This window comes from Talpa occidentalis, unplaced genomic scaffold (assembly GCF_014898055.3).
Source record: "Talpa occidentalis isolate TD23 unplaced genomic scaffold, MPIMG_talOcc4v2.1 talOcc4.7, whole genome shotgun sequence".
NCBI lineage: Eukaryota > Metazoa > Chordata > Mammalia > Eulipotyphla > Talpidae > Talpa > Talpa occidentalis.
In genome coordinates this window covers 48480308-48502320 of record NW_023605083.1, presented here as the reverse complement: position 1 = coordinate 48502320, position 22013 = coordinate 48480308, and the positions used below count along the sequence as shown (strand labels likewise).

Genomic DNA, 22013 nt, shown 5'->3' with positions numbered 1-22013 from the left:
TAGTTTTAACTTACCAATGGCTCATACCTGCAAGTATTGTGGAACATATATATGAGATCTACCATGACTCCACCAAGGACATGTGCATTAAAGGTACCACCTCCATCCTAATAGGTGAGCTATACACACTAACAGTGGGATCTTGTATATTGTCATCAAGTGGGAATAGAAAAAAAGGCACCAGGACGCCTTCACAAAGAAGAGGATGCCATACCTGTAGACATCCCTGCAGATACTGCATTAGTACTGAAAGAATCCATGAACTCTATGGCCAAAAGGCATCAGGATGCTGCACAATACTTGGCCCAACCACAGGGAGGTGGTGCCTGGATGAGACTGAGTAGTGGGAGCAGGACAGGATCATGACAGGGTGATGATGGGGTATTTTGGGGCATAAACCTGTTTTACCAGCAGAGCCCTGCTTTACCCTCTTTTTCTTGTTCTCCACTTAATTTAAAGCATCTTTTTTTTTTTTTTTTTTACCTTTCAGTTTTAGTTTACCCTGGGAGAGAGGGGGCTGCATTGTCAATATCACACTGACAATTAATGATGCTTTCACTCAGCAGAAAATGTCATTACTCCTGACAGCTTGAAGAAATACCAAGGGGAGAGAACCACTTCTTCAAGGAATCTTTTCCGTAGGAAAGCCTTAGGGGCAAGTATAACTGTGCCGAACATGAGCCAAATGACTGATACTTAAACAGCATCTGTGCTATTTCTAGATCCTACCCCAGCTAGCTCATCATAAGCCCTCCTGATCCAGGTCCTCGGGATCCACAGTACAAACACCCACCTCTAAACACTCCCACGTTTAGGGTTCACCCAACACCTGTGGGCACCTCTGATCACTCACTGTAAAACATGATTGAAGAGTTGTTTCTTCTTTCCTGTGATTTTATTTGAAAATACACTTGCCCTTGACTCTTGGCATCTAGAAGACATGCCTTCCATGCAATGAATGAGTATGGAAACACTAGTGAACATACAATGAAGGAGAAGATGTGGCTACTAAATATTTTATCAAACCTAAGTAGAGGCAGGAGACAGAGCTTATCTCCTCCAACTTCAAAGAAGAGAGAGTTTGGGGTCAAATACACATCATTTTTATTTCTCAGCAAGAGTTCCAAGGGAGTGGTCATCATTGAGAAACCAAAGGAGGCCATTTGTAAGAACTGAACTAGCTCCTTCCTTTCAACACAGCCCTGATATACCCAAAACCCATGCCCCAGAAACATAAGACTTTGCTATTACAGAAATATTGGAATTATCAATCTTGTGAACAAGGAAGGAATTATTTTGGGGTACAGAATTCCCCTCCCTGGAAATTCCGAGAACCATTTTCTATTTAAGTAGTTGAGACAGATCTCTGAACACAGTGCCTTCAACAGTGGTGAGAGAAGCTGGAGAACCGTGGCCCTCGTGAGGTGTGCCGTTGGGATTTAGATGGTGTACAGATACCATGTGGGGTTGGGGGATGCTTCTGACACAATAGCTGTTCCCTAAATGCCACAGCTTCCTGTGCTCAACCATCCTTCTCTCTGATCTAATACTTGCAGGACGAGTCTGGCCAGCAATGACAGCAGCTTGGGAGCAGGACTTGTCATGTGTCACTTTACAGCTGGGACCCCTGCAGTTAAGAGGATGTCGCTGAATAGGCTCTGTGCAGGTCTGCACTTTTGCTTTCTGATGAGTTCTCCCACATGTCACTGATGAATGAAGGGCCTCATGATAGCCCAGCTTCTCCTGAAACATTCCAGTGTCACTCCTGAATTTATGAGCTACCGTCATCCCAGTGAAGACAGTTCTACTTTTAAGTAGATGTCTGCAGGGCAAGGATGATATGGGGCTGCCCCTCTGGGAATTTTGCCTTTTGCCTGTCATCACAGGGCGAATCCATTGCAAAAAGTGCTTCATTTTATTTTTAAAAAGGTTTTCAGGAGGTGGTTGTTCCTTTTGGGAGAGCATCTGGGAAGTCTTACTCCACTGTGCCTCCTCTAATGCCATTTTCCGAGAGGGGACACTCTGCCTTCTAGGTTGGGATGTCCCCAGCCTGGCGTCCCCTCCACCCAGCTCCTCTGTGTTGGGGCCCAGAAGATTCACTCTCTTGGCAGCTGATGGTAAATTCTTATACTGGCACCTCCTAAAAACATGCTCAAAGACCCGCTGCTGCCCCATGCTGATCCCATTGTCCACCAAGTGAGCCTGCAGCACCTGGGAAGCCACCACGTCCCCACTGGACATGCCCTGGGCATGAGTCAGGGAGGACTTAAGGGTTAAGTTATCCAAAGAAAGGGGTATGTCATGGGACTGGCCTGGGGCATCTCTGGGATCCCTGCTCCCCCGTAAAAACTTTAATTCACCAAGAAACTTCTTTTTCAGGTCTGATAGTTTAGACTCCTGGGAATCTGCTATTTGTGGTGGGGGCCTTTCAGTCGTCACAGTCGTTTCCACGTGACTCCCATTCACATGTGCTGTTGGAGGGCTCCCTGGCTTGCTAGTTATCAAAATGTCACTAGATTTTGATCGAGGAGCATCAAGTTCCTCAGCCCTGAATATCTCCCTGGACATATTGGCTTTGGAAAGCATTTCTAAGTTCCGGTGTCTCTCCTTGCCCTGCAGCATTTCTGCTCTACTACTGAAACTCATTCTGCCAGCCTTTGGCCCGTGTGTGGCCACAGCCTGCCTTGCAGGCGGCATGGGGGGGCACCTCATGCCTGGAAGACACTGAGTCTGCCTTGACTTGCCTGGGAGACTGTGTTTGACAGGCAGAAGACTGGGTCTGCCACCCTTCATCCTCTGCACACCCTCTGCTGGCTCATGGGTGACGGCAGGGATTGGTTCTCTCATGCTCCCTTCTCTGTCCCTGCCCAGGTGTGAGGTAGCAGGGACAGGGTGAGCTCGCACAGGACCTACACCTGTTATCCCCACATTCTCTTCCCCATTCGATTTTCTTCTAATGGACTTGAATCTCCCATATTTGGAGTCCTCCTGAGTAGTCATGTTGTTTGGGGAGGGATGGTTCAAAAAGGAAGCACTGCCTTTGCATTTAAAGATCTCTATGGATTCAAGGACTTTGGAGGGGAGGCCCCATAGCATCCTAAGACGAAACTTCTTAATATGGGTTTCTAGTAACTGCTGTGCACTGGAATGAATGAAGGAGAGCTGCTGGGAGGTATTGAGGGAGTAGTCCTGAGGCACCGATGAAGACAAATCGTCCTGCCCTACTTGGTTGTGCGGTTTCACAGAATGCTGCACAGTATGCTCATCTATGTGCAGTGAACTACGCACAGTGTTAGGGAGCCGACCCTCATTAATTTCCTCAAATTTCTTGCTCAAATGTACTCTCAGGACATTTTCCAGTTCGTTGTCATGTAGACTCCCCTCTGAGGCCCTTGAATATTTCCCTGACAAATTTGCCACTTGACCATTTAGATTGTTTTCCAAGTCATCCCCAAGATGCTTGTATGAAGAGCTCAAGAGATCATCTTTTAAGTCATTTTCTGGGATATGTCCCCGATACTTCCTTGCATCCTTCTCTAATTCAAACGTTATTGAGCTCTTCTTCTCATGGACACTTCCCGATTGGCTCTGTCCAACATTTAGAGCTTTGCTACTCAGACCCTGAAGCACAGTGCTTCCCGAAGGTGCACTAATGCTCTTTAACTCAAGTGTCTCTGACAGACCTTCTGGAGGCACCAGTAATGACATCGAATGAATAATCCTTTGGGGCAAGCCCCACCGATGTTGTATAAGCCTCTTTCGAAGGTGATGTTCTAATTTACCCTGAATTTCATCAGGAAAAGGAAACTCTCCAGGAAGGACTGAGATTGATTCAAGGACACGGGTGGCCCGGTGTTGAGGAAAACTGGGAGGTGAGGAACAAAAGTCTTTGTGAGATTTTCGGACAACAGCAGGTAAACCCCAGAGGTTTTCTTGTTGCTTCTGCAGCAGGTGCCATTCTAGGTGTTCAATATCAGAAGAGTCAAGAGAATCTGGTACATTCAGGGGTCTGTGGAAAAACACTCCACAAATTCTAATTTGGTGTGAAGGACCAGATGGTTGAGCTGGCATTGGGCATGGCAGGTCTGCTGGTGGCTGAACCTTTGGCATGGATGGGAATTGTGACTGAGTTTGAGGCAATGATGGAGGCTGTGATTTGGGCAAGGACAGAGGGAGGGGCTGGGGAAGCTCTGGGGATTTCTGATCTATGGAGGCATTTGGGATTGTATTGAAAAAAAAGATAGAGGGAGAGTCCCTTGAGACATAGATAGCAGAGCGCAAGGACTCGCTGTGAAGGGATGGGAGACCCCAGAAGAGCTGGATGCGTTTTTGCTGTAAATGGTCCCCCAAAGATTTAAGATGTGGGGGCAGTTCATGCATCTGCAGCTCCTGTGGTTTGCCTTTGGGGCTCCAAAAAGGAAGGGAGACTGCTGAGTCATCTTTATCAGCAACGGACCTTAACACTTTCCTGGAAGAATTTAGTTGGTACCCGGGTCTAAGTGGTTTTGGTAAAGAATATGTTTTCTTTTCCTTTTCCTTCCACATCAGGAAATCACTCCGCTTTTGCACTTGCCTCTCTAGGAGTTCCAAGACATCAGGACTGAGAAATGAGAGGTTACCAGGTTCTACAAGATTGGCAGCAGGGTCTCCCCCAAAAGAGGTCTCTGATGAGTGAAGGGCAAGAAACTCCTGATTGAAATCACGTGGTGCCAAGGTGGAGGGTGACCAGTCTGTGGCATTAGCCTGCCACCAGGAGTATTCTCTAACTGACAAGATTGAGTGCTCAATGCCTCTCACTGCTGAAACAGAAAGCCCTGGTGGGCTGTGTGAAGATGAGCTCTCTGGGACAGACTTGAATAGGATGGAAATAGCTTTAGATTGAGTCACAGTTAAAGTGCTGCCTCGTGGTGGTGAAACAGAGAGGGTTGGTTGTGCATATGCTTGGTGATGGCAAGCAGATGAATCATCAGGATTCATTGGTTGTGGCAAATTAGGTAAGGCATTGATATCTTGACAGAGGGTGGGGTCCTCTGAGAAGATGTTATTTAGAGACAAAGGGGTGTGTGGTGGGAGCACAGCATCCACTCTCTGGGTGTCATATTGGGGGACTGGGGAAAAAGCACGGTCATATGGTGAAGAATGGTCTGCTGGGAATTCAGGACCCAGTGAAGGAAAAGGCTCTGGTGACAGATTGTATCCCAGTGAGGGTGCAAGAAACTCATCTGAACAGGTCAGTGGATTAGGTGAGTGAAGAGGGGTGGAGAGGGGTGGTGGGGAAGGTAGAAGCAGAGGAACTGGTATTTGGTCTCCAGGGGGAGCTGCTGGGAAGGCAGAGGACATTGTGAATGAGGATTCAGTCATGGGAGCTGTGGAGGCCAAAGGAGAGACAGAGGGAGCATCTTCCAGGGCTTCTGGGAACAGCAGTTGGTTGATCTCAGTAGTTGTTCTATTACACACTTCACAGAAGGGGTCTGGACACAATAGTTGGCGAAAGCGGGTCGTATCATGTTGCCGGCCCAGGGGACTGCAGGAGACAGGAGGTGTTCAAATTGCAGCCAGAGCCAGAACCGTGAAAGGATGACCCATTGGCCTGGCAGGGATGGGACCACCTAAAATATTCTCCTTGGGCCTCCCTGGTGGCGCAGCGGTTGAGCCCGGTTGCGAAGCTGCCCGCAGCCTCTGCAGCACCGGTTCGATCCCCGTCTGCTCCCCAGCCACCTGAGGAGGGTCCCACATCGCGCGCAGACCTCTCCTGCTGCCCGCTGCTCCCCTCAGCAGTGTACCTCGGTCCTTCTGCCTACTCTGCTCCCCGCTCTGGCTCTGGTGAATTCTCTCACCCTCCCGCACTTCTGACTGTACCCAGTGCTTGTATAAATAGACAGATAGATAGATAGATAGATAGATAGATAGATAGATAGATAGATAGATAGATAGATAAAAATAAATCTTTAAAAAATTAAAATATTCTCCTTCACATTGCCCCGCTCTCTGACCTCACAATACCCCCATTCCCACGGCTACCCCCTCCCATGGCTACAGCGGGTAACACTAAATCCCTGCTGTGGCCTAGGTCATGCTACAGCGAGGTCAGGGCAAAGACAAGTCACCTTTTTACAATAGCAGTCAGCTTCCTCTTCTCTTCTGTGTCACTCTGGCAATAGCTCCAACCTGGGAAACAAGAATGTGTTATTTGTGATGAAAATAGAAGCATAGGTCTAATGCAGGAGTCCCTTAGGAGCGACCTTGGGGCTATCTGGCACTGAAATGCTCAACAATCACTAGAGGAAGACAGATGGCAGTGATAATATTAACCAGGGTCGTGTGTGTGTGTGTGTGTGTGTGTGTTGCTTCACGTCTAAAAGACTTTGATGCACATGATCTCCTGTGATGCCCTAAACCACCCTGGAAGGAATGCAGGTCGATGGTTCCCTCAAAACGGAATGGATCATCCATGAAGTCAGAGAACTTTTAGAAAGTCAGGCCACTGAAGCTCTGACTCTCAGTATACCCCATGGGCCTGTCAGGCCAACGGCCATTACCCCGGCCCCTCACTGCTTCCTGTCCTGGGGGCGGCAGAGCAGGGTACCTGACATATCCCATCCCATCAGCCGCTCCTCGAGGGCCTGATTCTGAGAGACACTACTATCCGCAGAAATCACAGATTTGGGGCTTCCTGCAAGAGAGGGAAGGGTGGCCTTGGAGAGCGCGGGTGGAACGGGCAGACCCTTACCTGTCAGTGTCCCCCCTTTCCGCCTCCTCTTGGCGCTGCACTGAAAACAGAAAGAATGAATGATTGATTCTCAGTTCACTCCTCCTCTGTGGAGAAAACTCAGACATGCATTATCTAGAATGAGAAGACTCTGTTTTCATTGACTGAACTTTGTATTCCTTTTTAAAAATTCCTTTTAAAAGTGCTAAAATGTTTTCAAGTTTTCCATCTGGAAAAAGGCGGGGATTTTGTCTATGAGGTGCACATTGCTGTTCTCAGTCAACAGCCTATAGTCTGTTGGGATGGGAGCCTGTATCTTGGATCGAGATCCCAGGCTACAGCCTCTCCTCAGGGGACTGCGCTCCTGATCAGCTCAACATTCAGGAAGACTTGATGGAGTGACACCTACCAGGGAATGTGACTCATGACCCAGTGCTGGGGCCTGTGTGTCCCACAGAGATCTCAGACACTGACTGTCCTGATCAGGAACGCAGGGGCACAGTGTTTACTTCCACCACACCCTGGTGGTCTGTGAGCATCTCGTGAGCCTAGTGCTACCTAGTCTATTCCCTGGGAGCATGAAGGTGTTTCCTGGTCACAGTTCCCAACTTAGGTGTCTCCCAGAACCAAGCAAACTTATTTTAAAATGTGGGAACAGAAATGTAAATGGCAATACAGAATCTCTATTGGGGACATGCCCAGAATTCCTTACCTTTCTGCTGTCTGTGGTTTTCCAGCCAGTGAATAGAGATGGAATCCCCACCAGGTAGCACAGGAACAGAAAGACCAAACAATACCCACATAGGTAAATGATGTCAGGGTCAATATCCAAAGATGTTGAGCGAAAGCTCAGCCAAGACTCAGTATGGCACTTCAGAAATGAAAGAACATCCCATTTTCTGAATTCCATGATCTGAATCACATGCTTGTCTGAGGCAACTGCTCCTCAGTCGAGTGTTAAGATTGTACTGGACTTTAGTTCCATTCCTACATCACAGAGCTCTGAAGTGTCACAAAGGAAACCTTGGAGCGGGGGAGGGGATTCCACAGAGTGTTCCTACCCCAGCACCAGTCCAGCAGGTTCCTCTATTCTCCATAGCCCACTAGGTTTCTCTACTGTAAACTACCATCCAGTTTTCTAATTCCACCCTCCCATCATATATTTGCTTAGAGGAAATATGATTCTTGCATCCATAACACAGATAGAAACTGAGCTCCTTGAAAACCCTGGTTTGAGTCTCACCAATTCATTGCCTTGAAAGTCTGCTATACTGCTAGGAGTGTTTGCAGACATTGACACTTAAGCTCCTATGTGTCCTCAAATCTGTCTTTCCCATAGGATGTTTTTGCCTATTCAAACTCAGATAAAGACCTACAGTTCTTTTTACACTGACTTTTTATGAATGCCAAATAGTGAATTTTAGTTTGTGTTTCTGTTAGTTTTACCCATCTTTAATCAGCAGGGCTGATATAGTGAAAGTGCACCATTCATGATTCAACTTCAGAACACTAAAAGATGTGTAAAATAAAATGAGAATAATTAACTTCAAATATTCTTGGACAACTCCATAACATTTTTTTTAAAGATTTATTTTTATTTATTTATGCCTACAAGAAATGGGGTGTAGGCCAGAGGTGCAGGCTTCACCAGATACCAAGTGGGGAGCAGAACAGTGGGCTGACTGAAATACACTGCTGAGGGGAGCAGTGGGCCAGACAGGAGAGGTCTGTTGTGCCTTGTGGATTAGCTCCCAGGCCAGACATGAAACTCAGGCCTCAGTGGCTGCAATACCTTGATAGCACTGAGACTTAACTCCTGCACCACCAGGGAGGGCCCTCTTAACACTTATTTTTCTAAAGTTAGCATAGATTAACTACACAAAAACTTTTAGTAGATGCCACACACATACACACCCACACACATCCTCTTTTACATTCAAAATCCAGTACCAGAATGAGACATTTGTTGTAATGACACATTACTATCACTCGTGGACCATATTTTACATTGGGGTTTACTCTTAGTGTCCTACATCTCTATTAAGTATTGCAGTAGCATAGTAGTTCCACTGTCCTGAACATTCTCTGTCATCTCCCCTTCATCCAATTGTCTCTTTTCCCTTGGCAGCCACTCATCTTTCCACTGTCTTAAGAGTTGTGCCATTTCCAGAATATCATGTAGTTAGAATCATATGGCATATAGTCCATTTGAATGACTACTTTGACTTAATAATGTGCATTTAAATTTTCTCCATGGCTTTTCCTGACTGCATAACTCACCATTTTAGCACTGTCTAGATGTACCACCGTTGATCTATCCAGTTACCTTGAACATCGGTTACTTCCCAGTTTTGACAAATGTGAAAAAAACTATTTATCACTGTATACCACTTCATTGAAATGTCTTTTGTATACCTTACATGCAGGTGTGTTTCTTTGTCTTTCTCCTTTTCCTAATAAACCTGTCCTTTTAAAATATAAAATGTGGGGAAAAATTATAATTCAGTGACTCAGTATGCTCACAATTTTGCATCCATCACTACAATCAATTTCAGAAATTTTTCATCCTTCTGAAAAGAAACTGTTCTTCTTGACCCTCATCCTCCAATCTTCTCATTTCTCCACACCTAGATGACTGCTGATCTACCTTCTGCTATATATGTGTGTATATATACATATGTCTGAGTATTTCCCATGTGGCAAATACTACAATATGTGGTCTTTTGTATGTGGTTTCTTACTATGATTTCATGGTTTGTCCATGTAGCAACATATACCAATAATTCATTTCTATTAATGGCAAATAAAATTCCATTTTATGGATATACCACATTTTGTTTGCACGTTGATCAGCAGACAAACAGTTGGATTGTTTCTATTCTTGGATTACTAAGAAAAAACCTTTAATGGATATTTGTGGACCTGTTTTGGTGTGGATGTATGTTTTAATTACTTGCTTATTCATTTTAGGAGTAACTTTGTTTAAATCTTGTCTAAACTTGTTGCTTTCTGAGATTTTGGTAGTATAACCATATTAGACCCCCTATGAAATAAGGTCTTTGGGATCTAAATACAGTTTGTATCAAGGGTCATGGTGCATTGACTTGCCCTCCTGCGGTGCTCTCAAAATTAGACCTTGAGTCAGCAAGAATGATGGTGATGTATAATGCTTAAACTTAAAGAAAATTTTAAGTTTAAACTTTTACTGTAAATAATAGAATACTGTAAAAAATAGAATAGAATAGAATAGAATAGAAAAAATAGAATACTGTAAAAAACAGTTGAGAACTCAAGGATAAAAATGCAAATTAATCACTTCATAACACAGGACTTTCCTCTTGTAGATGACAGAAAAACAGGATTCTAATTTAAGCAAAAAATTTTAATGACTTGCCTTATAGTAACCCATAATGTAGGAGTACATCCAGCTTCTGATTCCCCATAGCTTGGTTCTATTTTCTCAAGGTTGATTCATACTCATGTACACAAAATGGCATCCAGTGAAGAAAAACAGAGAATTGTAGTCACTACTAAAGAATTGTGTTCTCTACTAAAGTTGCAACATTCAGATAATTAGGAGGAGCTCAGGTCAGAGGAACATCCCTGCAATGGATACTGGAAACCAGAGAATACCATTGTCCTAGTTGAAGTCTGATCACAGTAGTATCAAACCAGAAATAAGCCACAAAGAAAGCAGGAACAAAATCTCATATATGAAGACTGAACAGCATACTGCTGTTAATCATGGGCTAACAAGGAAATACAAAAACAAGGAGAATTTAAAAAATACCTAGAGATGAATGAAAATGAAAACAACCTACCAGTAACAGTGGGCTGCACCAATAGCTGTATTACACTGCGCATACACAGCCATACAGGTCTCCCGCAGAATCAAGCCAGAAGTCAAATAAATAATCTAAAGTTACATCCTAATGAACTCAGGGAACAAATGAAACCAAAAGTCAGCCGAAGAAAGGAAGTAATAAAAATAGAGTTGAAATAAATGAAATAGACATCAAGAAGAGAGCTCAAAATATCAATGAAGCCAAAGCTGCCTCTTTAAAATGATAAAATAGACAAACCGCCACCTAGATTAATGAATAAAAAAGGGAGAAATCTCTGGCAAATAGAATCAGAAATGGAAGAGAACCTACAACACACATCTCAGAAATAGAGGATCATATGAGAGTACTATGAAGATCTTTACACCAATAAATTGAATAACCTAGAAGAATTGGACAAGATCTTAAAGAACCAACTTCTGAAACTGAATCAGGAAGATACAGAAAACATTTGCAGGCCAATTACAAGCAAGGAAATTGAAATAGTAGTCAAAAGCCTCCCCAAAAATAAAAGCCCAGGGCCTCCCTGGTGGCACAACGGGTTAAGACACAACCTATGAAGGTATCCGCAGCCACTGCAGAACAAGTTCATTCCCCGGCCACGGAGCAACCCACATGGTGCAGAAGACCTCTCCTGGCTCACCTACTGCTCCCCTCAGCAGTGTATTTCAGTCTATCTGCCAGTTACTGTTCCCCACTTTGGCTCCGGTGAATCCTCTCACCCCTACCCCACACCTCTAGCTTGTACCCCAGTTCTTGTATGCATAAATAAATAAATCTGTAAAAAAATAAAAATAAAAAAAATAAAAGCCAAGAACTACATGGCTTCCCAAGTGAGTTCTACCAAGCCTTCAAAGACAAAATAATAACTATTCTTCAAACTGTTCCCAAAAAATTGGAGAAAATGAAATGCTTTCAATAAAATTTTATAAGACCAACATTACCCTGATAACAAAATCAGAAAGAGAAGATACATGCCAATATCCTTGATAGACATAGATGTCAATAATTCTCAACAAGCCTAGTTCTGTTTCACAAACCAAATTTAACAATATGCAAAAGGATTTGTTCAGGGGATTCAAGGATAGATCAACAACCACAAATTGATCAAAAATCTTATCTTCCTCTAAGGATGCAGAGAAAGCATTTAACAAGATTCAACATCCACTTCTTATTAAAAACTCTTCAAAAATGGGCAAAGAAAAAACATGCCCTTACATAATAAATATACAGGCCAATAACATAGCTAACTAACATCATTCTCAAATGAAAGTTTTCCTCTAAGATCAGATACAAGACAAGGATGTCTTCTGTCCCCACTGTAACAAAATACAGTCAGGACAGTTACTAACAAATCCTAGGGATTGGAAGGAATCTAATTGGCAGAATTATAACATCCCAATGATAAAAATGCTCAATTTTGAATAAAATAATTTGAAGCATGTAGAGAAGCAACCACATGTTCCAGCAATTTGATTTCTAGATGTTTAATGGAAGGAGACAAAAACCAGCTTGAAAAGATATCTGCAACTTCATAATCATTGCAGTATTATTTGCAATAGCCAAGACATGGAAACACGACACATCAATGGATGAGTGTATAAAGGAAATGTGATTGTAAGAAAAAATCTTGCCATATGTGACAACATAGTTGGTCCTTGGGGGCATTATACTAAGTAACATAACTCAGAAGAAGAAAAAACTCTATGATCTCACTTATCTGTGGAATATATGAGGAAAAAAAAAAACAGGTTCATAAACACAGAAAATAGAGATTGGTGGGCACAAGGAAGGGATGGAGAAGAACGGGTAACAAAGACCAAAAAATACAAATTTCAGTTTAAAAAAATAAGTCATGGGATTGTAATATACAGAATGGAGTTTAATACTGTTTAATATACAGAATAGTTAATACTGCATTGCATATTTGAAATTTGGCAAGAGAATACATTTGCAAAGCTCTCATCACAAGGGAAAAAAAACAAGTTTTGTTACTATGTATCATAAAGGATGACTCCTATGATCAGAGCAGAAGGATGAAGGAGGAGTCCAGGAGCCCTCCGTGGTTTTTCCAGGCTTTATTCAGGATTATCAGGTACATGGCAGGCAGGAGGTCCTGGGGACCTGGAGGCTGGCAGGCCTCCTGGCCCCTGGTCAATCTTTACTCTTTCTGGCCTCTCTGGCATTCTCTGGTGGCCTCTGCTTCTCTGCTGCTTCTCTTCCTGTCTCTCGCTTGCTTCTCCTTCTGGTTCTATTCCTCTCTTACAGGCCCAGTCTCAGCCTAGGTGTACCCACCTACATATGCCCACACCCCACTCCAGGTGCCCACCATCAGGCATGCATTCAGGACTGCAGTGATCCATCATCAACCCTAACGGGGGGAGGGCAGAAAAGCCTAACAATCATCCACCCCACAGATGTTAACCAGATTTATAGTGGTGAGCATTTTTAAAAGTATACCAATACTAAATCCTTATGCTGTATACCTAAAATTAATATGCCAGTTATAACTAAAAAAAAATTGAAAATAGCACTTCAATTAAAGTCAAGCCTTATTTTTAGCTCAGGTCCATATATAATTCTACTATATCTGAAGACAGATGTGCTTTCAGTCTTTGTTATGACATTAAAAGGAAATATAAATGTCTATATATTCTGTATTATACAGGTTCTATTTTTTTTTTTAGACTTATTTATTTATTTATTTATTCAAGCACTGGGTACAGTCAGAAGTGCGGGAAGGTGAGAGAATTCAACAGAGCCAGAGAGGGGAGCAGAACAGGCAGACTGACGAAATACACTGCTGAGGGGTGCAGCAGGTGAGACAGGAGAGGTCTATGCGCCATGTGGGACCCTCGGCCGGTGGCTGGGGATCGAACTGGTGCTGCAGAGGCTGCGAGCAGCTTCACAGCCCAGTGCTGAACCGCTGCACCACCAGGGGAGGCCCGATACAGGTTCTAATTTTGTCAATTACTCCTTTAGTTAGTGATAATGTGAAAGATGTGTACACAAACAGATTAAGCATAAAGCTTATGAAACCATGAATGCTGAGAGTTTCTTGTAGTGATAAAGTGGTCTGAAAAAAGGCATACTATGCTAGGAAACATTATTTGTGTCTCTGGTAAAATGCCATGAGAGATTTCAGAAGAAAGGGACTAGTATTTCTATGTCTTTGGTAACCTGTTGTGACATTTTTTCTATTCTAAATACATATCCCTTTTTATACTTAAAACAATAAAAACTAAAAATGCATAAATTCTTGGAACAAAATTGCATTTCAAAAGCAGTATTATTTAAAATAGCAAAATTATAAAATGGAAACCAGATTAGAGAGGAAAAGGTCTGTGTCCTAAAGGATAGGAAAGTGAGTGTGTCTATACTATGGAAACATGAGTGGTACTTGTAGTGATAAAAATATTCTGTATCTTGAATATATCAATGTTGATATCTTGTTGATATCCTTGTAAGATATTATAAATTAAGTATATATAGTATATTTTTTAGAACTACATGTGCATCTATATTATCTCAAAGCTCAATTTAAAAAAAAATGGTGAATGGGAGAGCTGTAAGCACATGCTACTAATCTTGGTTGTGATGATTTTATTATCAAAGGCATTATGTTGTGCACTTAAATATGTGCTGATGGGCCTCCTCTTGTGGCATATGCAGTTGAGTGCAGTACTGTGAAGCTCTCCGCAGCTGCTGCAGCATGGGTTCAATCCTGGCCGGCCAGCGGGAATCCCACTTTGTGTGGCAGACCTCTCCTGTCTTGCCCGCTGCTCCCCTCAGCAGTGTATTTCATTCAGTCTGCCTATTCTGTTCCTCACTCAGCCTCTGGTGAATCCTCTCATCCCCCACACCTTCAGCCTGTACCCCAGTTCTTGTATGCATAGTAATTAAAACTTAAAAAAAAATCACATACTTTCCAAAAAATAACATAAATATGTTCTGCTTTCAGCATATCAATTATACCTCAAGAGAGAAGGGTAGGAAGATTTCTCTTTTCCCTTTCTGAATAATTCAGGGTTATCACCACTAGGTAAACCAAGGAAAAGAAGCATCCACATCTCAAAGAAATGTAGAAGAGCAGTTAGAGAGGTGATGCAGGGTCCTAGAACAGTGTGTCAGAGCCAAACCAGGGTGAAGAGGAGTTTGTCATAGAATGGTTACCTGGTGCAGGGTGTGGGTATCTACATGACACAGCTGCTTGGTCCACTGAGTCCAAGTGCAAGTGGGGAAAGAGGGAACGGTTGTGATGAGATGTCGTTTTTATACAGATGGAGTAAATGAACAAGTAAATGTATTAAGAATAATGATACTCAGATTTCTACTTATAGGAGAAAGAGGTCACAAACATGGAAAGTGAAAAGAAGGAAACTAAAATGATCTCTGTGATAGCAGATTGCAGCTGAAGGTATTGGTGCGAACCCATAGTTGTCAAAATATATAGACATGCAGACAAATAAAGTAGACACGTGGATATGTTGTGTTTCTGTCATATACACACATATATCCCTAACCCAGTCCACTGAGCGGGCTTAGAAGCAGCAACATCCTAACACTATGGAGCACATCTAATACACTGACCATGGCTTCCGAATATCATTCTTCATTAACAGAATTGGGGTTACTTGGACACATGGCTGAACCTATGGCTGATGTAGGAAAAGTATATGATAAGCCTGAAACAAAACTTCCCTGAAATCAAATTCTAAAATAGTAAGCATTGTCATGCAAAGAAATGGTTATAACTTTTCAGCATATATGTAAACTTATCTAAATGATTTAAGGTAGATGAGACTTCTTAAAACCTAATATATTCTGGTATAATATTATTGATCTGATTATAAAATACAGGTGCCACAAATTGGGCAAGCATCCTTCTTTATTGCTTTATGCTCAGTTTTTAAAAATGTTTATTTTTAAGCCTTTTCTACATACAGAGATTACTTACTAAAATTCGTAATCAGAAAAATTCATAGAAAAATGAACTGACAGTATTCTGGAATAGAAGCTTGTCATCTTGTCTTGGAACTGAGAAAAACTGCAAAGCATAATGGAAAACTGAACTCCTAAAAATTACTAACATAGGAGACATACTACATGGGACTGAATATCCTGAGAAGAACTAATAATAATAATAATCGATGGTGATTTTTTGCTAATACTGATTTTTAATGTTTTGCCTTTTATTTCCAGAAAGCTTCTATTTGAAAATTGCTATGCTCTGTATCAATGGCAAGTTACCTGTTTTTATAAGAAAGCTGGGATAGGGCCTCTCCAGTGGCGCAGCGGTGGAGCGCTGGCTTGCAAAGCTGCCTGCAGCCTCTGTGGAGCCGGTTCGATCCCCGGCTGCTCCCCGGCCACCAGAGGAGGGTCCCACCTGGCACGCACACCCCTCCTGCCACCCACTGCTCCCCTCAGCAGTGTACTTTGGTCCTTCTGCCTGCTCTGCTCCCCACTCTGGCTCTGGTGAATTCTCTCACCCTCCCATGCTTCTGACTGTACCCAGTGCTTGTATAAATAAATAAATAAATCTAAAAAAAAAAAAAGAAAGAAAGCTGGGATATTTGCTTTTCTACTCTTTATCACCCCAAAATATAAAAACTTAAAAAGTACTGTACTTACTCATGGCAGTACATGAGTAAATCGTGTAAGACTCTTCTTTTGAATAAATCATGTAAGACTCTTCTTTTTCCTTTATAGTAAAATGACTAAATCTTTGACTAAAAACCAGAATGCTTTTAGAAATCCACTGACTTCAAAACCTTTGAAGAACGCCTAATACCTTGCTTTCAGACATCTATGTCTACCAGGAAGATTAAATAATGTCACTCTCTCTGGAGACATGGAGAGCCAAATACATTTTGGAACTGCAAGGAAAGAAATTTACTCAAAAATACAGGTATTTACAGGAAAAATCTGGGGATGACACCATGGCAGGCTCTCCTACCCTGAGAAGCAAAGAAGTAAGAGCTCAATATGAGATTTCTTGTTGAGATTCTAGTGAAGTTAATCTTAAAAATGTACAGTTATATTTTGTCCTTATTGTGCTTATGCAAAAGAAATGGCCATCTGTTTCTATGCAGGCATCATTCTTTCTTTTTCTCTTTTCCTTAATCAACTTGCCATATTGCACTGAAAAAAAAAAATTACAACATTGATTTGTAACTACAAAAGACACCAAATAATGAAAATATTTCTAAGGGAAAAAAAAAAGCCAAAATGGAGAAATCATACTCTCTAATTTCAGCTTATACCCCAAAGATATTATACTCAAAATAGCATGGCATTAGAATAAAAGCAGACACACCCACCTATGAAACCCCTTCAAATATAGGTACAACTAATTTATGTCAAAAAAAAAAAAAACCTAACTGCATAAATTAGAGTAAGGCAAGTCTCTTCAGTATATTATGTAGAGTGTCTGTAGAGTTATATGCAAAAGAATAAAACAAGAATACTGCTGCATACCATGCACCAAAGCTACTTTAAAATGCATTAAAGACTAACACACTTAAGACCTGAAATCATAAAATAATAGAAGAAAACCTAAGAAAACATTGTTTTTTAGTGATGGCTTTGTGGATTTGTCTCCAACAGACAGGGAAACATAGATAAACTACAGCGTTTTATCAAATTAAAAAGTTTCACTACCGCAAAAGAAACCATTATTAAAACAAAGACAAACTACTGAATGGGAAAAGATATTTGTAAACTGTCGATCTAAGAAGAGTTCAATATCTAAAATACAAAAGAACTCATAAAAATTAACAACAACAAGCCAACCCAATATTTAAAAATGATAGAGGATTTGAATAGACACTTCAACCAAAAAGACAAAAAGATCGCCAACAGGTCACATATCATGAAAACAGGTTCACCATCTCTTAGTGTTAGGAAAATGCACATCCAAACAACGATGACATATTTTGCTCCTTCACACAATGACATCTGGCTGAGAATGGCTATTGTCCAAATGACAAAATACAAGTTTTGGTGGCTTGAAACCGGAAGAAGGCTCCCGGAGGAGCCAGAGGTGAGCTGGGAAGTTTGCCCACAACAGGCCCCTTCAGGCCAGCAGTCCGAACCCAGAGTGGGAGTGGGCACCCATGGCCAGGGCAGACCGGGAGCGCGGAAGAGTGTGCCTGTCTCCAAAGCACCATTTTAGAACAGGGACCTTTCTTCAATAAAGACTGCTTGAATCTGGCAGAAGGCTCCCCGTGGAGACAGAGGGAGAAGGTTCCCTGCGCAGTCAGAGATAAGCTGAAGGCCCCCACAAGCCCAGTCCCACCTGGCAAGAAGTCGGAGCCCAGAGGAGGATCCAGAGATTTGGAACCCTGAGTGCAAATCAGCTGCCCCACCTCCAGGGAAGTCTGTGGGACTTCAAGACACACCTTTGTAACAAAACACAGAAGGAGGAGAGATTCTGTGACAGTGACCATTAACATACTCAAAGTACCACTGCCTCACTAGACTTCTGGCATAACAGTTTTTGACTCGTTTGGATTGCCAGTTTCTGAAACTTCTGAAAGAACACACCAAAAAGATGCCGGCCAGTACCAGTGGCACAGTGTCCCAACACATAAGGCAAATTAGAAGACAGGCAGCAGGGAAAAGAAAAACTACAAGCAAAGTAGCAACTCCTCAGAAAAAAGAAACACCAAAAAAAAAAAAAAAAAAAAAAAACCACCCACCAGCTTGCAACTACGGTGACTTGGAAGAACTTCTGAGCCTTCCAGAAAAAGAATTTAAAATTGCCATGATGAAAAAACTGATGGAAGTCATTAAGGAAAACAGCGCTCAGAAGAATGAAATTGAGTCCCTAAAGAGGGAAATGAAGTAAATGCAGGAGATCAAAGGATTAACAGAAGAGCTAAAGAATGCTGGGAAAAGCAGTGATAACAGTATAGAGGAAATGGAAGAACAAATAAGCACTCTCGATGACACAGAAATAAAAAGAACCAAAACAGAAAAGGAGAGAGAAGTACGAATGAAAAAGACTGAAGGATGACTTTGGGAACTATCTGACTTCATGAGGAAAGGAAATATAAGAGTTATAGGAATCCCAGAAGGAGAGGAGAGAGACCTAGGAACAGAGAAAATATTCAAGGAAATAATTGAAGAGAACTTCCCAAACATGAAGAAGGAGCTGAAAATTGATATACAAGAAGCAAGAAGAACACCAAACTTCCATGATGAAAGGAAAAATACAGCAAGACACATAATAGTAAAGCTCCCCATATCCAAGACAAGGAAAAAATAAGAAGCTGACAAGAGAGAAGAAACAGATAACATACAAAGGAAAACCAATCAGACTGACATCAGACTTCTCTGAAGAAACACTACAGACAAGGAGAGAGTGGAGGGACATAGTCAACAGACTTCAAGACAACAGATGCCAACCAAGAATACTCTATCCTGCAAAGCTTTCCTTCCTCTATGAAGAAAGAATAAGGACCTTCCCAGACAAACAGAAACTCTGGAATTTCATTACAACTAAACCCCCACTCCAAAAAATACTACAAGGAGTCCTAAACCCAGAACCTCAGAGGGATGAATAACAACGAAAGAAGACCAAAAAAAAAAGTTAGTGAAAGAATAAATAAAATCAAAGGAAAGACAAACACAATGGCAAATAGAGATGCTAACATATCAATATTAACTCTAAATGTAAATGGACTAAACTCTTCAATAAAAAGACACAGAGTCATAGGCTGGATCAAAAAACAAAACCCAACCTTTTGCTGTCTCAGGGAAACACATTTAGCTACAAAAGATTAAAATAGACTCAAAGTTAAAGGATGGAAAACAATCCTACAAGCAAATGGACCAAAGAAGAAAGCAGGTACAGCTATACTTATATCAGATAAAACAGATTTCAAACTCAAAAAGGTAAAAAGAGACCCCAATGGTCACTACATTATGATCAAGGGGACAATAATTCAAGAAGAAATAAACTCATTAACATATACTCACCAAACGAAGGAGCACCAAAATATATTAGACAACTATTGTCATCTTTGAAAACAGTCATCAGAGAAAACACACACATAGTAGGAGACTTCAACACACCACTATCAACAATGGATAGATCAACGAGACAAAAAATAAGTAGAGATACTAAAGCTCCAAATAAGGATCTAGAGTGCTTGGGCTTAACAGGCATCTATAGAACACTAAACCCCCAAAAATCTGAGTACACATTTTTCTCAAGTGCACACAGATCATTCTCCAGGATTGATCACATACTGGGACACAAGACAAACATCAACAGATACACCAAGATTGAAATCATACCAACCATCTTTTCTGACCATGAAGGCATCAAACTAGAAATAAACCATAAAAAGAAGGCAAGGAACTCTCCTACCTCATGGAGATTGAAACTCACACTACTAGAAGACCACTGGACTACTGAGGAGATTGAAGAAGAAATTAAAAAATTCTTTGAATTGAATGACAGGGAGGACACCAATTTCCTAAATGTATGGGATGCAGCAAAAGCAGTAATAAGAGGAAAATATATAATCATAGAGGCTCACATCAAGAAACAAGAAAGAACTCAAAGAAACCACCTAATCTCGAAGCTCAAAGAACTAGAAAAAGAACAACAAAAAAAAACCCCAAAATCAGTAGAAGAAAAGAAATAATAAAAAACCAAAGCAGAAATAAATGAAATCAAAACTAAGAAAACAATCTAAAAGATCAATGAAACCAACATCTGGTTCTTCAAAAAAAATAAATAAAATAGACAAACCCCTAGCAAGGCTAACAAAGGAAAAAAGGGAGAAAGCACAAATAAACAGGATCACAAATGAAAGAGGAGAAATCACAACGGAAACAGCAGAAATCAAAAGAATAATCAGTAACTAGTATGAACAGTTATATGGAAACAAGTTCAACAATCTAGAGGAGATGGACAAATTCCTACAACTCTACAATCACCCAAAGCTAGATGAAGAAGAAATAGAACACCTAAACAGACCAATTACAAGCAGCAAAATTGAAATGGTAATCAAAAACCTTCCCACAAACAAAAGCCCAGGACCTGATAGATTTACAAATGAATTCTACCAAACATTCAGAAATGAATTAGTGCCTATCCTTCACAAACTCTTCAAAAAATTGAGAAGGAAGGGATAATACCAAACACGTTCTATGAAGCCACATTACACTAATACCAAAACCAAACAAGGACAACACAAAAAAAAGAAAACTACAGGCCAATTTCGCTAATGAACACTGATGCAAAAAATCCTCAATAAAATTTTAGCTATCAGAATCCAACGATGTATCCATAAGATATTTCATCACGACCAAGTAGGATTCTTTCCAGGGACACAAGGATGGTTCAATATCTGAAAATCAATCAATGTTATCCAACACATCAACAAAAAGAAATATAAAAACCATATGATAATATCAATAGATGCCAAGAAAGCTTTTGACAAAGTGCAACACCCATTCATGATAAAAGCCCTTGAAATTCTTGGGAAACAAAGAACATACCTCAACATCATAAAGGCCATTTATGACAAGCCAACAGCCAGTATCATTCTCAATGGTGAAAAGCTGAAAGCATTTCCATTAAGATCTGGAACAAGACAAGGATGTCCACTCTCACCACTGCTTTTCAATATAATACTGGAAGTCCTAGCCAGAGCAATAAGACAAGAGAAAGACATACAAGGAATCCAAATAGGAAAAGAAGAAGTCAAACTGTCACTATTTGCAGATGACATGATAATATACATAGAGAACCCCAAAAACTCCACAGAAAAACTAATTCAACTAATCAATCAGTTCAGTAAAGTGGCAGGATACAAAATCAACCCTCAAAAGTTAGTAGCCTTCCTATACACAATAAATCTGAAGAAGAAATAAAAAAAAAATCCCTTTTATTATCGAAACAGAAAAAAAATCAAATATTTGGGAATAAATCTAACAAAAGAGGTAAAGGACCTATACAAAGAAAACTATAAAACACTGTTAAAAGAAATAGAAAAAGACACAAAGAAATGGAAAGACATCCCCTGCTCATGGATTGGAAGAATAGACATTATTAAAATGGCCATCCTACCAAAAGCAATATACAGATTCCAATAAAAATTTCAATGTCATTCTTCAAAGAAACAGAACAATTATTGATGAAATTCATATGGAATCACCAAAAACCCCAAATAGCCAAAGCTCCCCTGAAAAAAAAGAAGGGAATGGAGGCATCACACTCCCAGACTTCAAACTATACTACAAAGCCATAATCATCAAAACTGCATGGTATTGGAACAAGAACAGACACACAGACCAATGGAATCGAATAGAAAATCCAGAAATAAACCCACAGATTTATGGTCAACTAATATTTGACAAAGGAGCAAAGAATATGCATTGGAGCAAAGAAAGTTTATTCAATAAATAGTGCTGGGAAAACTGGGGTCGCTACATGCAAAAGAATG

At 41.1% G+C, this 22013-nt stretch overlaps 1 protein-coding gene and 2 long non-coding RNA genes across 4 annotated transcripts in view; 2 read left to right on the top strand and 1 right to left on the bottom strand.

The window, feature by feature from the left end:
• LOC119232422 (uncharacterized) overlaps positions 1-22013 on the top strand; it is a 102583-nt gene that overhangs the window by 21400 nt on the left and 59170 nt on the right. The gene's annotated exons all lie outside the window — the stretch shown is intronic.
• On the bottom strand, positions 847-7701 carry LOC119232416 (spermatogenesis-associated protein 31D3-like). The gene is made up of 4 exons (XM_037494433.2): positions 7422-7701; positions 6731-6770; positions 6108-6168; positions 847-5524 (listed from the first exon to the last, which is right to left on the bottom strand). The coding sequence occupies exons 1-4, from the start codon at positions 7617-7619 to the stop codon at positions 1342-1344; spliced, it is 4482 nt and encodes a 1493-aa protein (XP_037350330.1). The 5' UTR covers positions 7620-7701; the 3' UTR covers positions 847-1341.
• On the top strand, positions 1547-16069 carry LOC119232425 (uncharacterized). The gene is made up of 4 exons (XR_005122079.2): positions 1547-1666; positions 3798-3872; positions 14892-14968; positions 15754-16069. It is a non-coding gene; the product is annotated as an uncharacterized LOC119232425 (long non-coding RNA).

What these genes read in the sequence shown, in the direction of transcription:
- LOC119232416 (XM_037494433.2), bottom strand. Translation starts at nt 7,619, where the DNA reads ATGGAATTCAGAAAATGGGATGTTCTTTCATTTCTGAAGTGCCATACT. An exon ending in AAACCACAGACAGCAGAAAG is followed by an intron (nt 6,771 to 7,421) that starts GTAAGGAATTCT and finishes TTCTGTTTTCAG; the next exon opens with TGCAGCGCCAAGAGGAGGCG. An exon ending in CTGACTGCTATTGTAAAAAG is followed by an intron (nt 5,525 to 6,107) that starts GTGACTTGTCTT and finishes TGTCTCCTGCAG; the next exon opens with TCCCCTGGGCCGGCAACATG.